General features: G+C 38.9%; 1 protein-coding gene across 4 annotated transcripts in view; it reads right to left on the reverse strand.

The window, feature by feature from the left end:
- Window positions 1-22,418, reverse strand: part of pcdh11 (protocadherin 11) — a 192,590-nt gene extending 170,172 nt beyond the window's left edge. The window contains exons 1-3 of one of the 4 annotated variants that reach the window (XM_077021713.1): window positions 21,716-22,417; window positions 14,296-14,878; window positions 5,730-8,216 (exon numbers count right to left, since the gene is read on the reverse strand). In XM_077021713.1, the coding sequence (XP_076877828.1) occupies window positions 5,730-8,216; window positions 14,296-14,835 (3,027 nt within the window). In that variant the 5' untranslated portion in view covers window positions 14,836-14,878; window positions 21,716-22,417. Of the gene's footprint in view, window positions 1-5,729; window positions 8,217-14,295; window positions 14,879-21,715 lie in introns of all 4 variants that reach the window. The other 3 variants (XM_077021715.1, XM_077021714.1, XM_077021716.1) reach the window with 3 other exon arrangements.
- Between the last annotated feature and the right edge of the window lie 537 nt (window positions 22,419-22,955).

The following is a 22,955-nucleotide window of genomic DNA, read 5'->3' on the forward strand; positions in this document are numbered from 1 at the left end:
TCCCATTTCACCACATCCCAAAGGTGTTCTATTGGATTGAGATCTAGTGACTGTGGAGGCCATTCGAGTACAGTGAACTCATTGTCGTATTCAAGAAACCAGTCTGAGATGATTCGCGCTTCATGACATGGCTCATTATCCTGCTGGATGTAACCATCAGAAGATGGGTACGCTGTGTTCATAAATTTATGGACAGAGTCAGCATCAATACTCAGGTAGGCTGTGGCGTTGACACAATTCTCAACTGGTACTCATGGGCACAAAGTGTGCCAGGAAAATATCCCCAACACCATTGCACCACAATCACCAGCCTGAACCGTTGATACAAGGCAGGATGGATCCATGCTTTCATGTTGTTGAAGCCAAATTCTGACCCTACACTCCGAATGTTGCAACAGAAATTGAGACTCCTCAGACCTCAACATTTTTCCAATCTTCTATTGTCCAATATTGGCGAGCCTGTGTGAATTGTAGCCTCAGTTTCCTGTTCTTAGCTGACAGGAGAGTCACCCAGTGTGGTCTTCTACTGCTATAGACAATCCGCCTCAAGGTTCGATGTGTTGTGGGTTCAGAGATGCTCTTCTGCATGCCTCGGTTGTAACCACTGGTTATATGAGTTATTGTTGCCATTCTATCAGCTTGAACCAGACAGGTCATTCTCATGTGACCTCTGGCATCAACAAGGCTTTTGCGCCCACAGAACTGACATTCACTGGATATTTTCTCTTTTTCGGACCAGTCTCTGTAAACTGTAGAGATGGTTGTGCGTGAAAATCCCAGTAGATCAGCAGTTTCATCTTGGCCATGTCAACATGCCTAAATGCATTGAGTTGCTATCATGTGATTGGCTAATTTAACATTTGTGTTAAAGAGCAGTTGGACAGGTGTACCTAATAAAGTGGCTGGTGAGTGTATATTCTTTATTTTTGAAGTGGCCAGAGGGTGGCCAAGGCTGTGGTCTTATGACTACACTCTTTTTGCACTGACACTATAGGTACTTGTGAGTCCAAAATGAATGGGGCTGAATGAAACTAAACAGCTAGTGTTCTGCTGCTGAGTGCTAATTAGTTGGTAAGCTGATGCTGGACTAGCAGAAATAGTATTATCCTACTGCCCCAAACGCATTTGCTGTAGAAAAAGAAAATAGAGAGGCAATTATTTTTGTTATTTTTAGAGCAAAACACATTTCTGCTTTCCAGAGGTAAAGAAGATCAAGGCCAAATGGTGAAAAAACTACATTTGGCTCCATTCACTCGCATTCATTGAGGACTCTAGTGTGTACTGTTGCATTATAGTCACTTATTGATATAACATTAGGAACAGGAACTGGACATGCTACTCATAAACTTTGAGAGTAGTCACTTGACATCACAGTTTATCAGATACAATGTAGTTAATACCATTAAATGGCAGCATTTACTGTGAATACCACAGAAACAAGCAAGTAAAAAAAGTCTAGAAAATCACACAAGCTGTTGTGTGATTGTACAAATAGATTCAGTAAGAACCTTTTTTACGGACCACCAAAAGCTAAAAACAAATCCATTTTAGACAGCTAGCCAGATAAATTTGTAGATTTGGAACTTAGACTTGTAATATAGAAATATTAATCACATTGACCACAAGAATTTACATATTCTTAGATAGATAATAGATAATAAAAATATAACATATAGTACATCAGAAGAAAAGTCGATTTACCTGAACAAATATATAACATTAATGAGTGTCAGTACTAGCTACCAACAAAGTAGACCTAGCTAGCTCATAGTTTTCCAAATAAAGAAAGTTAATAGAATTTAAATATTTGCACCACTGTGTGTGTGTGTGTGTGTGTGTGTGTGTGTGTGTGTGTGTGTGTGTGTGTGTGTGTGTGTGTGTGTTTTGTTGTGTGTGTGTGCTTTGCTGTGAGTAATCTGTGTCTCGTCTTTTGGTAATGTTCTGCAAGGTGTTGCTTGTTATCTTCTGTGTACTTAAGTGTCTGCCATCGTTGTTTGTCAGTTGTTATTTCAATGACGTGTTTGTGCTGCTTGTATGTTAAAATGTCTAAATAGTGTTAAATAGTTCTGCATACACGCTCGCTTGCATACACACACACACACACACACACACACATATATGGAGGAGTTGATCATTGACCCCTGAAATGTCCAAAAAGACTACAGTCATAGTGAATAATGAAATGTGCTGCACCCATAAATTCCTCTGGCCGTATATAAAAATGCTAATATTTATACATTAGCATTTCAGAATCCTATAGGATGATGCAGATATTGCATCCCTTTATAAAAATTTTTCACTAATTTCCTACAGAGGAGACAAAATCATCAAAGGCATGCTCATCAAGACTGAAGTAAATGACCGTTCACATGATAACTGTCTTACTGTCCACAACTCTTTATGTGCTAAATGTACAATCATGAACACAGATACTAAAGAAACTGGCACAAATGAATCAATTGTCACACACACACACACACACACACACACACACACACACACACACACACATGTATATATACTGGTTCCCCCTTCTACAAATCCAGTGTTTGCACAGCTGATGAAGGACCTCTGTCTCTAGAAACCGCTCTCTTTCTCTATCTCTTTCTCTCTCTCCCTCTCTGATAGAGAGGGCCAGGCTGCTATAGGTCAGCCCCTGTAATGGAAATCATAAATTTCACTGATCAGATTTCCTGTCATTTTGCTAATAGTCTTACATTAGAGAACACTTCAAAATATGACCAGAAGGGGCATGTAGGTACAGACACAGCAGTGAATCTCTACAGCTGTACTAATGTGGAGTTTTGATTAGTATCACAACTATATTTTATTTATGTGTGCTTTCAACTACATTCACATTAAACAGCTGAAGTGACGCAAATCTGATTTTTTTTGCCTTAATGTGATCAGATATGATCTTTTCAAATTAGATTTCAGTCACATTCAAAAGTGGACCTAGACTGGGTATGTGTATGATTCATAGCATGTTACATGAATGAGTCGGTTCAGATTGGAATTTGTGTGGCTTTTTTACCTATAGGCATGAGCTTAGCACTGTTGTCATCAGCCAACACTGCCAGTGTGGCAAAATAACAATTGAGAGAAGCAGCAATGACTACAGTTGCCTTGAAAATAGCAAAAGCAAGCTGTCTGGCTTCTGCCTTCTCAACCTGATCATGTACAGGTGACAGTTTGCCATCCTTCAGAGAAAAAAGTGATTCATGCATGAGCTACTAATGTGTCCATTTTGCTGGTTTAAAAAAAACATGAGTCATCTCATAAATATGGCATTTTTGTTGGTAGTGATGCAGGTGACTCATGCAAAAACAAAACAATGTGTGCTGGTGTGCTGGCATGCTGTTTCAGAGAAAAAATGTGATCACATTATATAGAATGTGAACTGTCAAGATAGGCCAACATGATAGGAAAAATGGTACAGAACAATGTGACATGTAATGTGAACACAGCCATGAATAAGAAGCCATTATAAATAAGTTTATATACTACTTTATGTGTATATTATTTTTACTTATAATTTTTTGCACAGGCACGTCTATTATATATATATATATATATATACAGTATATAAATATATATAAACATAAATATTGACTGATCCACCATTTTGTTGGGTTTCCTCTAGCTCATTTAAACATCATCTAAGTACTGTCCTACTTTCCTGCTGGGTGACTTTATTTCATTTAAAGGATGGGCTTATTGTGTAGAATAAAATGTTCAGGTTACATAGGTTTGTCTTTCAGCACAAGTGCCATTTTCTGACACCTAAAATCACTGTCAGATAACAAGAATGGAAAAAAATTAAGCTAGCAGTATTTGGTGTCCACCAGCAAAACAATTTCTTACTTTTAATTTTAGTTGAAACAATGACATTAGACAGCAGAAGAAAATTAATTAAGTATCCAGTACACGAGTACGCATTGAACCAGGAAGCAGCTCCAGTAACTAAATTCTCATACATCTGTTGAAAAAAGAATGCTAATTATTTGTGCTCTGCTGTGGCCTCCTGGGCCTAAGCATTTTTTTAAAGAAAACCCTGAATGGTGCATGCTGGGAAAAAGAATAAGGGAAAAATGGCATACTGAATATCCTTAAGATCTACACAAGAGAGAAAATAAAGCATTCTCTCAAAGAAACACCATTAAACTCAGTGTGGAGTATGAAATAAATTCAGCAGCTTTGTGTGTGCATATTCATTAGAGAGAGCTGCATCAGGGAAATTTGGTCCAGGTACTTTTTTTTGTCTGTTTATCACAAACATGTTTTGGTAAATTCTGATGCAATATTTTTAAACCTTAAACAAATGTTTCTGCATGTTTCACAATCTACTGAACATTAACTTGAATGTCAGACAACATGGCTAAACAAATAATGAGCATAAACTGAACTATGAAGGAAGGTTGTATTCTTTAATCTCCTGACCATGTAAGTAGGTTTATGTATAATGCACCATGGCAGAGAATTGCTTTCAGCTGCATTTTGAAAGAAGGGGCTGATGGTAAAAAAGGACTATCAGCTATGTGTGGGTGACACCTTAAATCATCATGCACTAAATATGAGAGGATATACTCTAATTTGCAATGCATACACAGGGAGGAATGTTATGCATTAACGGCAGACATTTAGGAAGAAACAAAACTAAAAACTGAGAATTGCAGCAGTAAAGACAAAATATAGCATTGTGTTGTACTATCTTGAAAAACAAACAAGGGAAAATATTGATAGCAGTATTCAGGAGGACAAATAAAACAGAGTTAGATGTTTGATCTCAACTGTCTTTCACCAAGTCTTGGATTCTGGAATTACCGCCATAAAGAACTTACAATATTACACAGACTGGCCAAGAAGATGGCTTTGAAATGAGTGAATACAGCAGAGACTCTCAGTCTGGTCATTAAAAAAGCAAGTGGCTGACAGGGGAAAATGGATGGTGCTAAAAGCTATTAGTGAATCTACTTCTTCTATTTAAGTCTCTAGGTCCCAAATCTCTGTCTTTACCTTGATCTCTGTGGTCCACAATCGTACAGCTCAGACTAGGTCTCTACAAGCTTGACCTGTTGCTACAAAGTCACCTCTCCTTCCACCTAAGATTCCCATGTATGTCCCTGCTATGCTTTCATTGATTAACTATTTTGTAAACTTGTCATTAATGCTGGTTAATATTCCATTGAAAAAATGTGCTTTTTGGAATGTGGTGAAAGAATAATCAGATCCCCTCCACAGCTTTACAAATTATGGCTCTAATTGGGAAAACAATAGTCTCAGCCTAGTGCATCTGTTCAGCTGTGCCTATGGTTTTGCAACTCTGCCTTGTCTGGTTTGCTGTCAAGCATCTTAATTTTCAATCTCAGATTCAATCTCTCATTTGTTCCTTTTTGGCCGATTTATGCAATATTTACTATTGAGCATGGAATGCCTCTTTAAATAAAAATAAACGTCTCAGTATATTTGTCTAGAAGTGAAATGTTTCTTCTGATTTATGACTACATCATTGCAACAGATGCCCAGGCAAAGATTTTTTAAAGCTTTCCCAATTGTCATAACTGATTGGTGTTCATGCATGCTGGAGCTGTTGTGTGGTTGAATCCCTACCCATGCCCCAGCCAACCTGCATCCAGATTTTTTTTCAATTTTTTTCAAAAGAAGAGCTTAAGGACAAGGAGCATGAGCAGGAGCAGTGAAGGGGGTTAGAAAAGGAAGTTGTGAATTACCTGCCGGGTGTGGATTTGCCCAGGTGTCTTGAAGTTCCCTTGACAGCTGCACTCTGAGACGCTGTAGGGATCAGAACTACTTGAGGAGCATTTGGAGAGTGAGTCACAGCCAACTACGAATGTGTTGTCCAAGGGGAGCTCCTGAATCACATGGTGCTTCTTAGGGGCCACTGGGGTCTCTGGTTTGATCTGAAAGGTAGGCTGGGGAGAAGCCGACTTGTAATGCTTGGCTAAGTCAGGACTGTCAGGTTTAAAAGTGGTCGGTGTAGTGGCCCAGTTATACTTCCCCATTGTCTGCTCCTCAAGTTCAACAGGGAGATCTAAAGTTCCATTGATGTGCTCATGGGTAGGGTCTTCAGACTTAGATTCTTCAATGGTCACAAAGTTTAGCAGCAAGCTCTTTGGGGATCTCTTCTTTTTCTTCTTTTTCTTTTTGATTTGACGGCCCTCCTGGTTTGGTGATACCCATTCACCACTCTGTTTGCCCTTCTGAACAACTTTATGCCTGGGTGTCTGTCTACAACGTACCAAAGCAGTCACAAAAATAACTAAAATGACTGTCATAGTTCCAGCAATTATGGCGATCACAACAATTACATAGCCATTGGTCTGAGGGATTACATCACTGTTCCCAACATTTCTGTCCAAAGGGGTCTCCATGCTTTTGCGAACCTGTTCCAGAATGAATGTTGCATTGGATACAGTATCATTCACAAACAAGTGAACAAGGGCTATTGCATGCAAGGATTCTGGCTGTCCCAAATCTTTTACATTCACCACCAATCTGTGAAGGCCTTGATCGGCATTAGCAATCTTCTCTTGCAGGGTAATATTTCCAGTATTTTTGTCAATAGCAAATAGTCCTCTTGGTGACCCTCCTATGATGCTGTACTGCAGTTCTGCATTCATGCCAGTATCATTGTCAATGGCAAACACTCTGGTCACCACAGAGCCAGGGCTGGTTGTAAAAGGGACTAGGTCATAGGAGTAATTGGAAGAGGGGATAACAAACACAGGCCGATTGTCATTGACATCAACAACATTTATGGTTACCTTGGCATATGAAGTTGTTTGAATTACTCCTCCATCCACAGCCTTGACTACAAAGGTGTAGGAACTTTGTTGCTCCCTGTCAAACGTAATATTTGGTTTGATCACCCCCGTTTTGGGGTCAATAATAAAATTTTCTTTTCCATTTATAATTGAAAGGGTAACCACCGCATTATCATCAGCATCTGCATCTGTAACTGTGATCAAGCCAACTGTGCCATACAAAGGCAAATTCTCAGGCACATAGAAATTGTACTCAGGATGGGTGAAAGCTGGGCTGTTGTCATTTTGGTCTTGGACAATTAGCTTCACTGTGACATTACTCTGTAGAGGATTAGAGCCATTATCTTTGGCAATAACTGTGAATGAATACTTTTCCTGCTTTTCTCTATCCAGTCTCTTGTTAACAGAGAGGATTCCTGACCGCAGGTCAATGTTAAACCCATCAGGTGCATCTGGACCAAGAGTATAAAGAATAAGGGCATTAGATCCACTGTCTGCATCTGTGGCACTGATTTTTATAAGCTGTGTTCCAGGATCATTGTTCTCTGGGATAGACAGCTGAATCTCTGGTTGAGAGAAAACTGGGCCATTGTCGTTTTCATCCTTGATTTTAATGAGGACCATTGCTGAAGTGTTCAAAGGAGGTTTCCCTGAATCTGAAGCAACAATCCTAATTGCATACTCTCGAGTAGTCTCATAATCTAAGGGGGATGCAGTTTCCAACAAGAACTGGTTGTTGAAAACTGGCTTCAACCTAAAGGGTACATCATGATCTGTGTAACAGGTCACTTTACCATTAAGGTCAGAATCTCTGTCAGTCACAGTAATTAGAGCAATTTTTGTGTTTAGAGGGGCATTTTCAGACAACAGTACAGTGCCATTAACAGGGTTCATTATATACCGGGTATCTATAAAAGGAACGTTGTCATTAACATCTGTTACATTTATAATCACAGTAGCTCTTGAAGGGGTAGCACTACCATCACTGGCCAAGACAATGAGTTTGTGGACTGGGTTAGATTCTCTGTCCAATGGTTGCTTGATCGTAATCAGTCCAGAAGTGCTGTCAATTGCAAAGTGGCGTTTGCTGGCTGGTGAGATTTGGTTGCTTAAGGAAAAGTGAATCTGGGCATTGGATCCTAGATCAGCATCAGTAGCATGGAGTTGTGTGACTGATGTCCCCATAGGGGCATTCTCAGGCACGTTCACCTCAACTTCACTATCCTTGAACACTGGACGATTGTCGTTGACATCCGAGACAGTGACCTGCAAGATGGCTGTGCTGGATTTTGGAGGCGTGCCTCCATCTTCCACTTTTATCTTCATCACAAAGGTGTCCTTAGTTTCTCGATCCAGGTACTGCTGTACTATGAGTTGGGGCCACTTGTCTCCTTCTGGAGTCTCAATAATGTCCAGACCAAACTCACTCACACTCTGAAAAAGACAAAAAAAAATACCCTGTGATTTTTTTGGTTTATTGACAAGAGAAAAGAAGTTTTAATTAAATTTGTGCCATTTGAAATTCCCTTCCAAATACATTTTAAAAGCTGTTTTTTTTTTACTTTAAATAGATATTTATTTAAGATACAGCTCCAAACCGTAGGGTTAAAGTTCTTTAATCACACTAAAATATAAATATTGACTTAAGGAAACAACCAGGGGATACGATCCACTTGTAAACTAAAAACGCATGCACACATTTAGCTCCTGCACACAGGCTGCATATTACCACAAAGTATGCACTCCTCTGCATCGTTCACCCGGTTCTGTTTTTTAAAGTTAAATAAGGTCAACATTTTAAGGGGCTAAAAAGAGAATTTAGGGGACATTAATCTTTGTGGTCTCAGCACAGACCAACTGTACAAGGAAGCCTGAAATGTTTGACATTATAAGATGGCCTGTCCTTTTTTTGTGTATTTTTTACATTTCCTAATCTCGTATTTTACAGTTTATTTTATGGGTTTTCCATTTTTGTAAAAGTGTTAGATATTCAAACACAGTGACACTACTGAGGAGAGTACAAAGCAAATGAAGAAGATCAATCCAGGTTCCACATGCACACTGACCAGCCTGTGAGGCTTAATGAATCTGAAGGTGCAGCCTGGTGCACTCTGCCATGCACCCGAAATGAGAGTCTCGTTTACCTTTCTACAAAACATGATTTGGTATCGGAGGGAGAAATTACCCAATTTCAAGTAATCTAAAATGGAAGTTAAGCCCCATTTTAAATGTGCTAGGAGACTACTGTAGATTAAAGAGCAAAAAAGTCACACATTCATAAAGTCACACATTAATAAAAGCTTTTCTTCCAATGAGGGTTAAATCTAAGCAACAGTAATGCCCAAGGAAAAATGCACATGTAATCCCCACGAGAACCCAGCTTTGCCTGCTCAAAGTAATTGCCTTCCCTTCAAAACTAGCACTAATATTTACGATTACAGATCAGTCTACATAGAGCAGCTTAAAGCTGGTAACATATTCCATCCTTCTGAGGTCTAGTAAGAAAGAAAAACATGGAGTTTCAATGAGAGGCAAGCACCTCTGAGAAACAAAGACATTCTTTGAAGCTCTTTCAGTCAGAAATATTTTCATGCTAAAACAAGAAAAACCACATCTTCCCTATGAGATAAGGTTCATGGTGTGCATAATACATGGAGAGATTACTCTGTCTAGGCACATATTTCAAAGATGATTAAGATGTATGCACTTTGTAAAGGGTCCAGTTGACTTAATTTTGTATGACAAAACAGAATGCAATTTATTGGCAACTTGCTTAGGCCATAGGGCACCATACATAGTATTTACAAAATGAGCTTTTATGTACTTAAGAAACATGTACCATATTTCCTTCTATGATTCTTGGCGCTGACTGTAGTGTTACCATCTGTTGCCAGCTCAATACTATAAAGCTACATAAAATGGGTTAAAAGTTCTAATTTTGGAATTCGAAAATAATTAACATCAAATGTCTGCCAATTACCTTCACACTGACTAAATAATATACATGTTATTTATAATAATTTCCCCCATTGTTTGCATATATTTTCATTGTATTGCCTTGCTTATTTGTATGAAAAGTAAGCCATTGTTCCTTTGAGTAATCCATGCACAACATTTTGTGGCTATGACTTTGTAAAGTATTCACTATTGCCTGGGGTTATGAGCTATGTGAAGATAAGATCTTTTTGACTAGATGTCTATGTTTGGTTTTGTTTAACACGGGTAACTGCAGACAATACACAAAGGATATAATGAGTTATATTTTCTGTGGCCAAAGGCTGTATGAGTTATCAATCATCACTTATGTACAAGTCTGGCCCATATGAAATGAGGCTAGGGGATTCTGATTACCTTCAGGCAGGCTAAGAAAGAGTCAAAAGAGTGTGAATCACTACCCCAAGGGAAGTGACAATCATCTGAAATTAATATGTACACTGGTTGAGATTCGCTACATATTTATACTCACTGACCTGTATCTTATTACAAGAAACATATGAAGTGAATCTGTTTCTTATGAAGAACTGACTGACAGTAGATAACATCGAAGACACTGAAACTGGTACCAGTTGTCCTATATGCAACAAGGACATATGCAGGGAAGTCTGTAATGTATCCCAGTAGCATTAGGGACAAATAGCCGAATGACAGCGTTATCTTAGGAAGGAACTTTATTGCTTTTTCAGTTTTAACTGGTTTCAGCTTGCATGTTTTTCCACCCTGAGTATGCAGACTAGGTGAAGCATTGTGAATCAATGAGATGACTCTGTACGATGTCGCCAGTGAATGAAAATCTGTACATAAGTGCATGAATATATGAATGCATTGTATATACTGTGGAATTCCAGTATAGACTAATGCTTTAAATATTATCTTTCTCAAGCAGTGAACATGTTCTCATTCTGTCTCTTTTGCCACTGGGTGTGATCAGATTTAAACCATTTGGCTGAGACCAGAACACAAGAGCCATCTCCTTGGACTAATTCTAAACCAAGCCTCCAGCCAAAAATCAGCCACAAATGAAATCTGGAATCAGATGAAAGTGAACAATATGCCTTAAAGCTTCTACTGCTCCTCCACTGACCAGTGCTGTCCAGAACACTCATAGAAATTAGCCATCCACATCCACACACCTGGCACATCAGACGTTTTGCATTTTCTCATGTTGACTTCCCACAGCATAGGAAACTCAAACAGGTAATCTTCCTTCTAGTAAGAGCATTTAAATAAAACAAAATAGCATTTTAGCACTGTTCACTACCACTGATCTGCGACTAACAGTGATTTATGTGTTAAGCTGTTCTTTAAAGAAAAAAAAAAAACAGGAAACATTGTTTCCAATTTGGCTGTGAAGTAAAGAAAATTCAGGGTCGGTGAAAGGAGAAAGAGCACCATAGAACGAATAGAACTGAACTGGAGAGGACAAAGGCTATCCGAAAAGGTACTCTCTTCTAAACGAATTAAGCTAATTACTCTGTGGTTTTATTATATTCAAACCGTATAAAAAGTGGAAAAACTTCTGTGCATACTGTTAGCCCACTGCTGTGTGGTAAAGAAAATTTGAATAAGAAGCTGCAAAATGACATAACTCTCATCATACATTGTTTTTGTAGCTAAAAAGAATAGTCATCTTGTAATTATCCCACTGTATTTCTATTGGTTTTAAGCAGAAGTGGCGTGAAGAGAGGCTAGTAGCTGTCTTGCCAGGTGTATATGAGGTGTGAACCAAAAGAATAGTGATTCACTGATGAAACTCATGAGAAGATGAATTCTAAAGTCCTTACGTTAATGTGGAATTACATTTGCTTTGAGTAATGATACAAATAAACATGCAGACAAAATATATTGTAGACTTCAAGGGTCAGCGAGTGAGTGATTGAGTATAAATGAGTGTATGTGTGTGTGTTCAGAACTAAGCAAATTATGCCCAATGCAATAAAGACCTCACTAAGAGAGATGCTGTATGGCATTGGAAGTTTTTGATAATTTTGTTTATGTTTATCTGTCATCTGCATGTATTATATCTGTGGAAAAAAATCTATATCATTCATTTACCCAGCAATCTACATTTTTGGGCACAAATGTAATATATCTATATTGGATCACTAGAGATACATTGGTAGGATACAGTATATGCCACCTCTAGTCAGTACATTTAAATGTATACATTCTTGTCAAGTAGTCAGTTGTCAGTCCTTGTTTGATGATTAACTCACCAATCCCAAGGATAACGATAAGAAGCTATTAACAGGAGGCTAAATTAAAACACTTTAGTTCTAGAAGTGGTAAAAGCATTATAGGTTTCGGTGGAGTTAGAGTGCTTAAATAAGGGAGTGAAAATAACAATGTGTGAGGTGGAACCCACAACAGAAAAGTCAATATCTTCATCCCCTGAGCCTGATATGATCCACATACCTATAGACAGAACTTGTAAAAAGGCTCTCTTTAAGTGATAAAATCTCTTCTAATGGAAAGCCCTCCTCCAGCCATGCATGGTATTACTTTCCCCAGCTGACCTTGATGGTTCCTGCAGGAGCTGCACATGCATCGTTCCAGGTGTCATAGCAGTACAAACGCTGATGAAACAATTAATATGGCACCACAATTAAAACTGGGGTAGCAATAAAGCCCCCCGTTCCAAACCTCCCCATGCCATTCGACAGGGCTTCCACTTTATGGGACATGCCATTAATGAGCAGAGGCATTAGTGTCTCTTGCTGTATGCGCAGCAGCTGTTGAGCTGAGGCCCATAATGCAAATCAAGCTTCACCACACTGATGATCAGCATGTCTCTCCAGGTAAACTGATGGAGAGACTGTTTGGAGACTTCTGCTTTCAGTCATTGATAGGACCAGGCAAACATAGTCCAAGATTTCCATTGACACTAGAGTAGGGGATCTTGCTTGTGTAGGGGATCATGCAAATGTATGTTTGAGGTAGAACTGTGCAAGGATGAAACACGAATAAAGGTGACTTGGTGCATAATCCAGGTAGAAGAATCAACGTATTTAATTTCTGGGATCTTCACAACTTACTGAGACTAAACAAGTTTAGTCTAAATAAATACTAAATTAATTCTAAATAAATACTTGTGGCCAGATGAACAAAGTACTACAAAGTATAAAACTTTCTTTCATAAATAAAGGTAGTTAAATTAATCAAATGTTTTAAAGAAACTCAAGATTCTTGGAGTTTATTACTACAATGTGTTGACATAACTTGTACAGGACAGTTTTCTGAATGGTTAGAAATTTTGAATCCACACAAATTTCAAATGGCCAAGGACCCTCTCTTTTAGGAACAAATTATTCACTGAGTGCTGCCTCGGTAATTTTTCCCTTCCCACTCATCTTCTACTCAATTTTGCAACATAACTGCATATAACACACAACTAAATAATGTTTAGCTATTTGCATAGCAAAGGTAGCTAAGTGCCAAAAGTGCTAATTTTACTCATGTGGGTATTATATGCATTTTGCCCATACAATGGTTTAGATGAAGGTTTGAGATTTTTTTTGCCAATTTCAGTCATTCCTGTCTGGGTTTACCCTGTCTTTTCTGTGGGGGTATCCGTGGTATGGCACAGACTATACTTTTGTACAGCATCATACCAATATCCACTTGCTGCCCAATTTTACTTCAGAGAAAAACACATCCTCATTTAGACCTCCCTGATGATTGAAGATTGTTATTTGAATTCAGACGTCCAATGAATTAATTAACAGACACCACTTGGTTTATCAAGCTAAAAGACAAATTTGTACATAATAATTGTAATATGCAGCCTTGTTGTAACACTAGTTTGGTCATTTTCCAAGCAGAAGCATTTGTGAGTGTTGCACTAGAGAAGCCTTGGCAGCAAAGGCCCATTAAAAATGCAAATTGGTAACCTAATCAGACATGGAAAGCAAGGATTTTACTAATTCTCACAAGAGAAGGTACAAATTACCCTTGCACGCATTAATGACAGTCTTGACTTATTTGTTTCAAATGTGTTTAGTTCTAATCAAACCACAAGGCAAACCTCTGTGCACACTGCCTTGGGATATTTGCTTTTCCATTGTACTTTATTATAGAAAATTGCCTTTTTCCTGGCTGTGCTGAAACAAAATGATCCACTTTATGAAAATAATTTTACCATAACCTGAGAACCTTAAACAGAATGTCCAATTGCTATTAAAATCCATATGTAGAATCAAAACATGCTAAATGAAATACATCTGTGACATATTAGGTCCTGTACTACTGTATTTAAAATGTCATTCCATTATCCTAGTTTCTAGTTTAGTCAGACTATAATAAGACATTGTGAATATTGAACTAGATTCTCATAGAACATCAATTAGTTGTGGGAAAATGCGCGGTCTGCATATTATTCCTATCCTTGCCACAGTTAACAACTTACCATAAACAAAACATTGCAAAATGCATGAAAGAAAAGTGTTCTGTCCTCCCCAGAAGTTAACCATGCATTTAATGGCAGTGCCAGTTAGTTAATCACAAGAGATGATTATACCTTGACGAGCTCATAGTGTTGTATCCCATTGATCCCCACGTCAGGGTCAAAGGCAGAGGGTACTGGGTAACGGTTGTTGATGGCTGTATTCTCAGGGATAGAAATGTTGATCACAGTAGACTGAAACAGTGGAGCGTTGTCATTGATGTCTTCAATGAGGAAGCGGATCTTGACCAGTCGAAAGATCTCATCCGGCAGCACAGCCACCTCGATCTCATAGAAGCATCGCTTCTCGCTAAAAACTCCAGAACAGAGCTTCTCGCGGTCAATGCGGTTAGCTGTGGTGAATATCTCCCCTGTGCTTGCTTCCACCCTCACCAAAGGCACGTCACCTGTCTTGTAGACTGGCTTGAACTGCAGGGCTGAGGACAGCTTAATGTTGGGGTCCAGGTTCAGATCTAGGTCTTTGCGCAGGTTTCCAATCCGCACGTTCTCTGGCTGCTCCTCTTTCACTGTGTAGTCTTTCTCCTGTGCCCAGCACGGTGATGCCAGGAAGGTGAGGAAAAGCACCAGAAAATGAGCGTCACTCGCCAAGTCCATGCTCAGAGTGGATGGAGATCTCTTCTTGTAAGGTCTGCAATTTCTGTGGTAATAAGGGAAGAAGAGAGGAAGGGGAAAGATAATTGCTGTATCCACTACCATGCAACACACAATTACACATTCAACAATAATTAGCATTCTTTTCCTCCTGGGATTTTCCAACTGACCTTTCACATCTTAACAAGTGAAGAGTAAGCCTGCTTCTTAAATCTATGGGACAGCATTTAGTGGTGTTCAACACAATTAACCTCTGGCACTCCCCATCAAATGCAGGCTGTATGGATAAGGGGCTGTAATAGGTTCACTTAACTTTGACAGTCAACCTAATTACGGTTAACCACGTGAAATAAACAAATATACAATGGGTTCCTGTTTTATTTTCCAAATTCTTACAGGCTAAAAAGATGTACCTTTTAAAACTAGCCACAATATATTAATTGTAGTGTATTCATTGTCTAAAAAATTATGAATATTCTGTGCAGTCGTTGACAGTTATTTTTAGCATTTTAAGAAAAGGCTGATATATAATTCATCACATTCAGCTAAATAAAACAAAGTCATGTGTCTAAATGAATCAGCACTTTGGTGTATGTAGCCAGCTCAAAGAATACACCAATCCTGTCAGGCTGTAATATAAATAAAAGTTGCCAGAGGGCTGAGGCCTTCACTATGTACCAGCAGCTCAACTAGGTCATTGAAAACTGGTGGGAAGAGGGGAAGATGTCTGACACTTAAAAAATATGGGTATTGTTATTTTACAGTTTCATATGCTGAGCTGAGTTAATGCAATTTCCCCAGGCCCATAAAAGCCATTCTAGTGTTTTTCTTTCTTTTAATCAAAGCAATGGTAACAATATGAAAGTTTAAAATGTACAATCTATGCATCTTTAATTTGCAAGACTCCAAAAAGCTTTGCCCCAAGAGTTGACAGATTTGTGTGCAGTCATTTCTGAAATGATACATTAAATATAACTTTTAACATATTTTAATACAAGACAGTGGGACGGGGACAGACAGAATAATTTACACAAAAGTGGGGGGGGGGCACAAATAATGAATATATGTGCTTTTTAACACACAAATCACATTTAAAGATATCTAATGCACACACCTGTTTCAAGCATTCATGGTCTAGTGCCAGAGACACAGTAATCTGGGCTCGGAATTTTACCCATCAAAAATTCATCATAAGTTGATGATCTGACCATGACATTTACCATCAGGATTCCATCAGCCCTCTGCAAAAGGACGACTTCTTTAAACACACAGGGTTCACAGAGCGTGTTTTGATGTGGAAGAACTGCAAACAGAGGATCGCTCAGGTCTGTGCTGTCAAAGCATATTCCATTTCTCACAGACAGCAGTCTGTGGTCGACCTCTGGAGAGACCCATTAAAGCTGAGCTGGACAGTGGAGAACCCCTCATGCTATTTACATGACAGTGATCAATGAGCGGTTTATACCTCACTCTGGCTTGAAAACTGGTGGCTATATGTTGTCCTTTTGAAAAACAAGGAGATCATGTTTTGCTTTGCTGTGGAGTTCATATTGTTTTTTTAGCCTGCAAGAATGAACAATTACTATTCACCTACTGTTCTATGATAAGCTCGAAGGAGTCCAAGACAGCGCCCAACAATGCATAATGAAGAGAACTCACTGGCTAAGAAGTGCAATGCAGAGTGGGGAATAAAAGATGAAAAGATGATCTAGATTCTTTGAAATAGCTCAGTCTTACATTAAGGATGACATGGGATGGATTGTACAATACACTGTTCATATAGCTGTCACCTTCAAGCTTTGTGTTCTAAAACATTCAAGGAAATTCAATGAATTACAGATTGTTTACTTTCTTAAAACACACAAAATGCCTAGTAATAATGAGATGTAAATTCTTGTAAATATGAGCCCTGCTTAACTTATATGACTTAAAATAGAACAGAATAGTGCATGCAGAATAAGTGCCAGCTCAAAGTGAGTGCTGTCTGGCATTTTGTAAGGAGCTCTGCTATCCAGGGACGTAGAGCTGGGATTAGATAAGTCCACAAGGGAGCCAACATGTCATTCCTCCCCATATTTAGGACAGTTTATCTTGTTGCAAAACATGTATAGCCATTTTATGCTAAGATTTACTCTTGGGACTTACTCTCTCAAAACTATGCTCTAGATAGATTTGCAAGGCTTTGAGGTTCAACTTTCTCAATCTTCAGAAAAACTCTTTCCGGTGTATTGGGAGAATGTGTTGAGAGAAATCACATGTGCAAGTGTCAGTGAGGACATTTTCCCACTTCCACTGGGTTCCAGTGATCTATTTTGAGCAGTGGACCATAGATTCCACAGAGTAGGCAAAAGCCACCTTTCCCTCTAGAGCCTGAGCTGTGAAACACACCAGCTCTGGATCACTTTACATGACAATGTGATGGACTGAGCTGCCTGTTTTTATTATGAGCTGAACTGTCAAGAAGGAGCACATATCCCCATTCCCAGGGCACTTCATCTTACAATGCAATGGGAGTTTTTTTTTTTCTTTGAATAATTGTCTGCATGGATCAAAAGTGTCTACTGTCTGTGGAGGGTGGCAAAGGGTGGCAAATTCTTGGAAGAGGGTGCACGATATTCATAGATTATCACAATGGAGCTAAATCAGAACTGTAATTAAGCCATGAAGGCGTTTCACTGAATTATTAAGGGTACTTATGGAAGGTAATCTGCCTAAAGCATGTCACTTAGTGTAACTCGTTTATTTTCATCAGTTAAATGCTGCACTCCTCAGCGGTTCCAGACCCTCACACCTCTGTGTTTCTTTGACATTTATGTGTCTTGTTGGAGTTTGCCCTCAACCTCCTGCCATCAGCAGCACGAGGCCCGCTGCCAGATGTTCAGCGAGCTCCTGGACATGCTCTCCTTTCTCTCTAGTCAAGATGTCAACCTTGTAATCCACTGAAGCTGTGCATGTCTCTTTTATTCATTATTATTTTAACACACCATTATTCTTTAACACACACATACCAGTACCAGCTTTGAATTTCTAGTAGATAATTCTGGAATGACTGAGACATGCAAAGTTTAAAGATTAAGTTAGTTTGGATATTTCTATAGCCATAAGTATGGTCATGTGAAAACACAAGATTGATTTGATGCTTGCAACGCTAATCATAAACTCTTGCATGATCGATAGTAAAGTATTAACACACTAAATAGGTTGTCAATTGAAAAGGATAAGCTGATGTAGTAAACGCATTGCAGTCAATTTTTGGCTGTCAGCAATGATTACTTATTTAAAGATCTATGTCAGCCATTCGCATACTTGTTTCAATGCGGAGAACTGACAAAATAACTCACACTCAGATCTGGCCATGAGAGGTGTGTGGATGTTTGTCTTCTATGATGATCCATTAATCACACTCAGAATTTTTCACTGTACCAATTTGGTCTACAAATAAACTGTCACGTGCGGCTACGCCCCCTCTCCTAGCGGTCACTCTGGGTTCCCTCGTGTCTGTGTTCTTGCCCGTTTGTCCCGCCCTGCTCGTTAGTTTATGAATCCCTCGTTTGTTACCACGCCCCTGTGTCATTGTCATCACCTGTCCCTAGTTTAGTCCTGTGTATAAAAACCCCTGATTCTCCCTTGTCCTTTGTCCGGTATTTTGAATTTATGTGTGATCGTGTCTATCCCACTTTGTTCCTGTGCCGGTCTCTGTAGTCCAAGCCGTTTTTGTCTACTTCGTGCCTTGTGCTTTGTTATACCTGTTCGTTGTGAGTATTGTTTCCGCTGCCTGCATTCCTGCCTGTTCCGTGTTTCCCCGTCGTGTTTGGTTTATCTGTCCGAGTATGTCTGTTGTTATTTCTTGTATGGACTGCCTTCCCGTTATGACCCCTGCCTGCCACTACGACTCTGCTTTTGGAATTTCCTGTATTAAATCTCGCTCTCCTCCGCGTTTGTGTCCGTCTCCATGTTCTGCCCAGCGCAGATCGTTACATAAACTTTAAAAAAATTAAGATTTTATTGTAAAGGCGAACCTCAGTCAGTCTACTGTGGGTATAGTTAATGTACGTGTGTCCATCACAATAATTTCACTTGTGCATAGAATGCAAAACATATAATTTGCTAAATACATGCAATGTCAAGTTATTTTCAAGTCTGACAAGTCTGAAAGCTTTCAAGTTCCCTTTGCTTTTGTAACACACATGATGTGCCCCCTTCTGTTTATGTATTATCTGAGGTAAATTAACTTTTAAATATTTCAGTCTCAACAAAGGTTCTCTTTCAAGGAAAATGAATATCTCTTTAATGACAAAGAATAAAATTCTTAAGGGAGCTCAAAAAGGGCAATGTTTTCATTCAAACTGTTCTCACTCCTTTCACAGTTTTGGGCAAGTCATAGGTGTGACTATTCCTGTGTGAAGTATCTCGGTACCTTAGAAACAACAGTAGCATCCTATTGTTCTATAAAAGCTGGTCCACATATAGAATCATTTGAATAACATAAAAGGGTACACCAATTATATAATGGAAAGCATGAAACGCAAAATGTTGCATTACCCCTTGTTATCTACGAATTTAGTTCAATACTCCGCCTGAACTCACTGTTAAAGAAAAAGCACCTGCCAATAGATGGCACTAGAGTGGTGAGAATGAGATCAGAATTAGCATAGTTAGGTCTTAGAATTCCAAAGATTAAAATAAGTATAATCCTAAAAATGTTTATAACATTGTAATGTGCAAAGAAATGAAACTTCAGAATGCAGCTATAGGCCCTCAGCTTTCAAACGCATTTTACTGCAGTTTCACCCCATTCGAGCATCAATAACATTATCAACTCTGTAGTGAAAATGGCATGACAGAGGCTTACTTAGAGCTTTACATCTTTGTTCTTCATAATGCACAGCGTTTGGACATTTCAGCAATTATTATTAAGTTAATGAACTGTCACTAAAATCTAACTGCACACGTCTTTACTCTTAAAATACTACTTACACTGAACTGTCTACTTAAACTGACAGCACACTGACATACGTAATTATTATTTATTTCTTGAGTGAGGGCATCCTCTAGGAAGATAACAATAACAAATTCTGACTTTTCCAAGATATAAATTGGGTCACCTTTTCAGTTTCTCAGAAGCAACATTCATATTCCCCACAGGTTCTTGTTTAGGCAGTCCAGACACGAATTAATTTAAATGGCATCCAAAAGCAGAATAAATAGCCACCTTGGTGAAATTCCTAAGTAGTGTGTATATATACATGTGTGTGTGTGTGTGTGTGTGTGTGTGTGTGTGTGTGTGTGTGTGTGTGTGTGTGTGTTTCATTATTTACTGTGAGCTTATTCTGTGATTGATTATGGATGAAGCAAAGTGTGAGGTTTTTTTTCTAGTAATCCATTGTTTCATGTATGTATGTATCTATTAAAAACTATGGGAAAAAAAGACTGCATTACATAGTCAACATTAAAGAAAGTAATAGAGTGTTTAATAGCGGAAAGTTTAATAGCAGTTTGTTTTTAGTACATCTGCTCAATAGACTCAGGCTGAAAGACCTACACCTTTTTATAAACTTTGCTCCTTGTTAAGACATACAACGTCATATATTTGTTTCTGTTAGTGGTTTAAACATTTTGGGAATCATAAATATGATTCAGTTGAAAAGGCCCACTCACGTTTGATCCACTCCTCAAATACTAATCAGTTACCACAGAGTAAATAGTTAAAATGTAGATGAAAAACTGCGTGTGCCTACACAGTATACACATTATGTATACTTATGTGTACTGTTTACACAAAATGTCCCTCAAAAATCTAAATGTGTCTTTGCAAACTTGCAAACTACCATTACCACTCTCCAAACTTAAGGTGAGACACTGGAGTAAGAGTTTTAGTTAGTAAAGAAGAACCCGCATGCTATAAAGTTATATACACAAGAATCCTAATCGGTCTGGTATAGGTCTAAGGAATGTAATTTAAAATTACTAGCTAAAGACACAATTAGGCTAACGCTGAAAATCCCCTCGGCCGGCTGATTTGGAGAATGAGGCATCTCCGTGCGTTTTTAACGACTGAATTCTCCAGGTGAAACGCACTGCAGTTTTAGAGATAAATATCAAGGTATCATACACAAGGCCATATCACTTAGGAATTTAGGCATTTGAAATGCTATGAGGATCATTTATTTCGCTATTAACCAATAAGCTGTATCACAGGTGCTAGTCCATTGTTACAGCACCATATTTACTTCTATAGTGCACCATATAGACCATATTGCACTATAAAGAAATGTCAAGGCATAGTGCAAATTTTGAACAATTTCTGTACCGTTCACGTGTGTGCGTGTGCGTAATACTGGTACTCAACTTTTTTGCCAAATCTGTTCGTTTTTACTGGAGACATATTAGCAGTAGCATCAGATGAACAACTGATGCTTCATGTTTCATGTTCAGCATAACCAACGAAACAAACTTGCTTCCAAATAGACATACCGTGCATTGGTAATTTTCGAGATAACCTTAGGCTTGGGTTGATATAAACACTGAATAGGCTATAGGCTACGTAAACATGTATTCAATCCTGGGTTCTAAGTTTTCAAAACATTCAACAAAAATTTATCGCACTTGGTTGAAACAGCACTCGAATTTTGTAATTAAAAAAGCATTATCACACCGTGGACCACCTTATACACTCGAATGATCAGTTCTTCCCTAACGGCTCCTAACGTTGACCACTTCTTTTACCAACACATCACACGCGTACCCCGAAAGTCTTCAATGCGCCTCACGTAGGCTTCGTGTGCCGACATGGAATTTGGCATTAGTTAAAGTGCGCAGAAAATCATTTGCACTACATTTCATTCCAAATAAGCACAAATTCATCATCGCAAAGGCGCCTTACCTTTTCTGGCGAATATAGGTTAGAATACTCAATTCCCGTCACGTAGCCACATCACTGCTTTAGAAAATGAAGTACCATGAACCACACAGAAGTGAAGAGTAAAAGAAAATCCTCTTCACTGACGAGAATGAAACAGCCTTGCACTGATGAGTCGGTATCCAACTAATGAAAACGATCCCCGTCCATAAGAAAGTCTGTGGTCCATAGACGAACGGTGGGAAACATTTGTGATTTACTTTTCGAAGCAGCGATGTTATTCCTCCTCAGATGTCTTGGGTAACCGGTTCAATTCCACATACACTGACACATCGGTGATCCGAGTCGGTTACTCAACATAAAACACGTCGGGTTGAAAAAATAAAAGGGGGGACTCATCATTCGAAACAGGGAACACTCCTGGGACATAGAACAACTATTTTAGGGAATTTGGACTGTCTCACACAACAGTATATGCCACAGAGCCAAGAACTCTGTGTCACCTTCACTGTTTGGCAGAATGAAACAGAGATATACACCAATTTTAGGAAAGTGTATACATGGACAGCTCAGTGATTGCGTTTCCCAAAGGAGAAAGATGAAAGTGTGCCTTGGTGCAGCATCACTTACACGGTCTGATATAGTCGTTGTGCAGTAGTTGTGCGCAGAGCTCAGGAAGTCTCAGTTGTATTGTATGAACTCAGCATCCTAGTACTGCCTACCTCTCCACCTCCGATTGACATCACCATGGAGGGAGGAGCTTCCAATAATATTCACTGCCTCCATCATCTTAAAGCCGCACTGCTGGTGGAGACAGTCCGCTTACTTTGAGCGTGGACCGGTACTTCAGCAATGCGTTTGCACCGACATACGCCTGTACTGAAGAGGGGGCAGTGTTCGCTTTACAAATAAACACTCGTTTCTATCAACAATCTCTCATTACGTAAATGATGTAAACGATCAAATCGTCCACATGTGTATTTTTATTAGAAATGGGCAAAAGTAAGATTGTTTTTGAACTTACATCGGAACACAGATCGTTATTAATATTCTCTCTCTCTCGCTCTCTCTCTCTCTCTCTCTCTCTCTCTCTCTCTCTCTCTCTCTCTCAGATCTGACTCTACTGGTTGCACACCTGTATGTGTGTGTGTGTGTGTGTGTGTGTGTGTGTGTGTGTGTGTGTGTGTGTGTGTGACCTATTAATGATGTGTCTACTCAATGTACACTTTATCTAAAATGCTTACATGCACATTTTATATATGTA

This window comes from Brachyhypopomus gauderio, chromosome 11 (assembly GCF_052324685.1).
Source record: "Brachyhypopomus gauderio isolate BG-103 chromosome 11, BGAUD_0.2, whole genome shotgun sequence".
Lineage (NCBI taxonomy): Eukaryota > Metazoa > Chordata > Actinopteri > Gymnotiformes > Hypopomidae > Brachyhypopomus > Brachyhypopomus gauderio.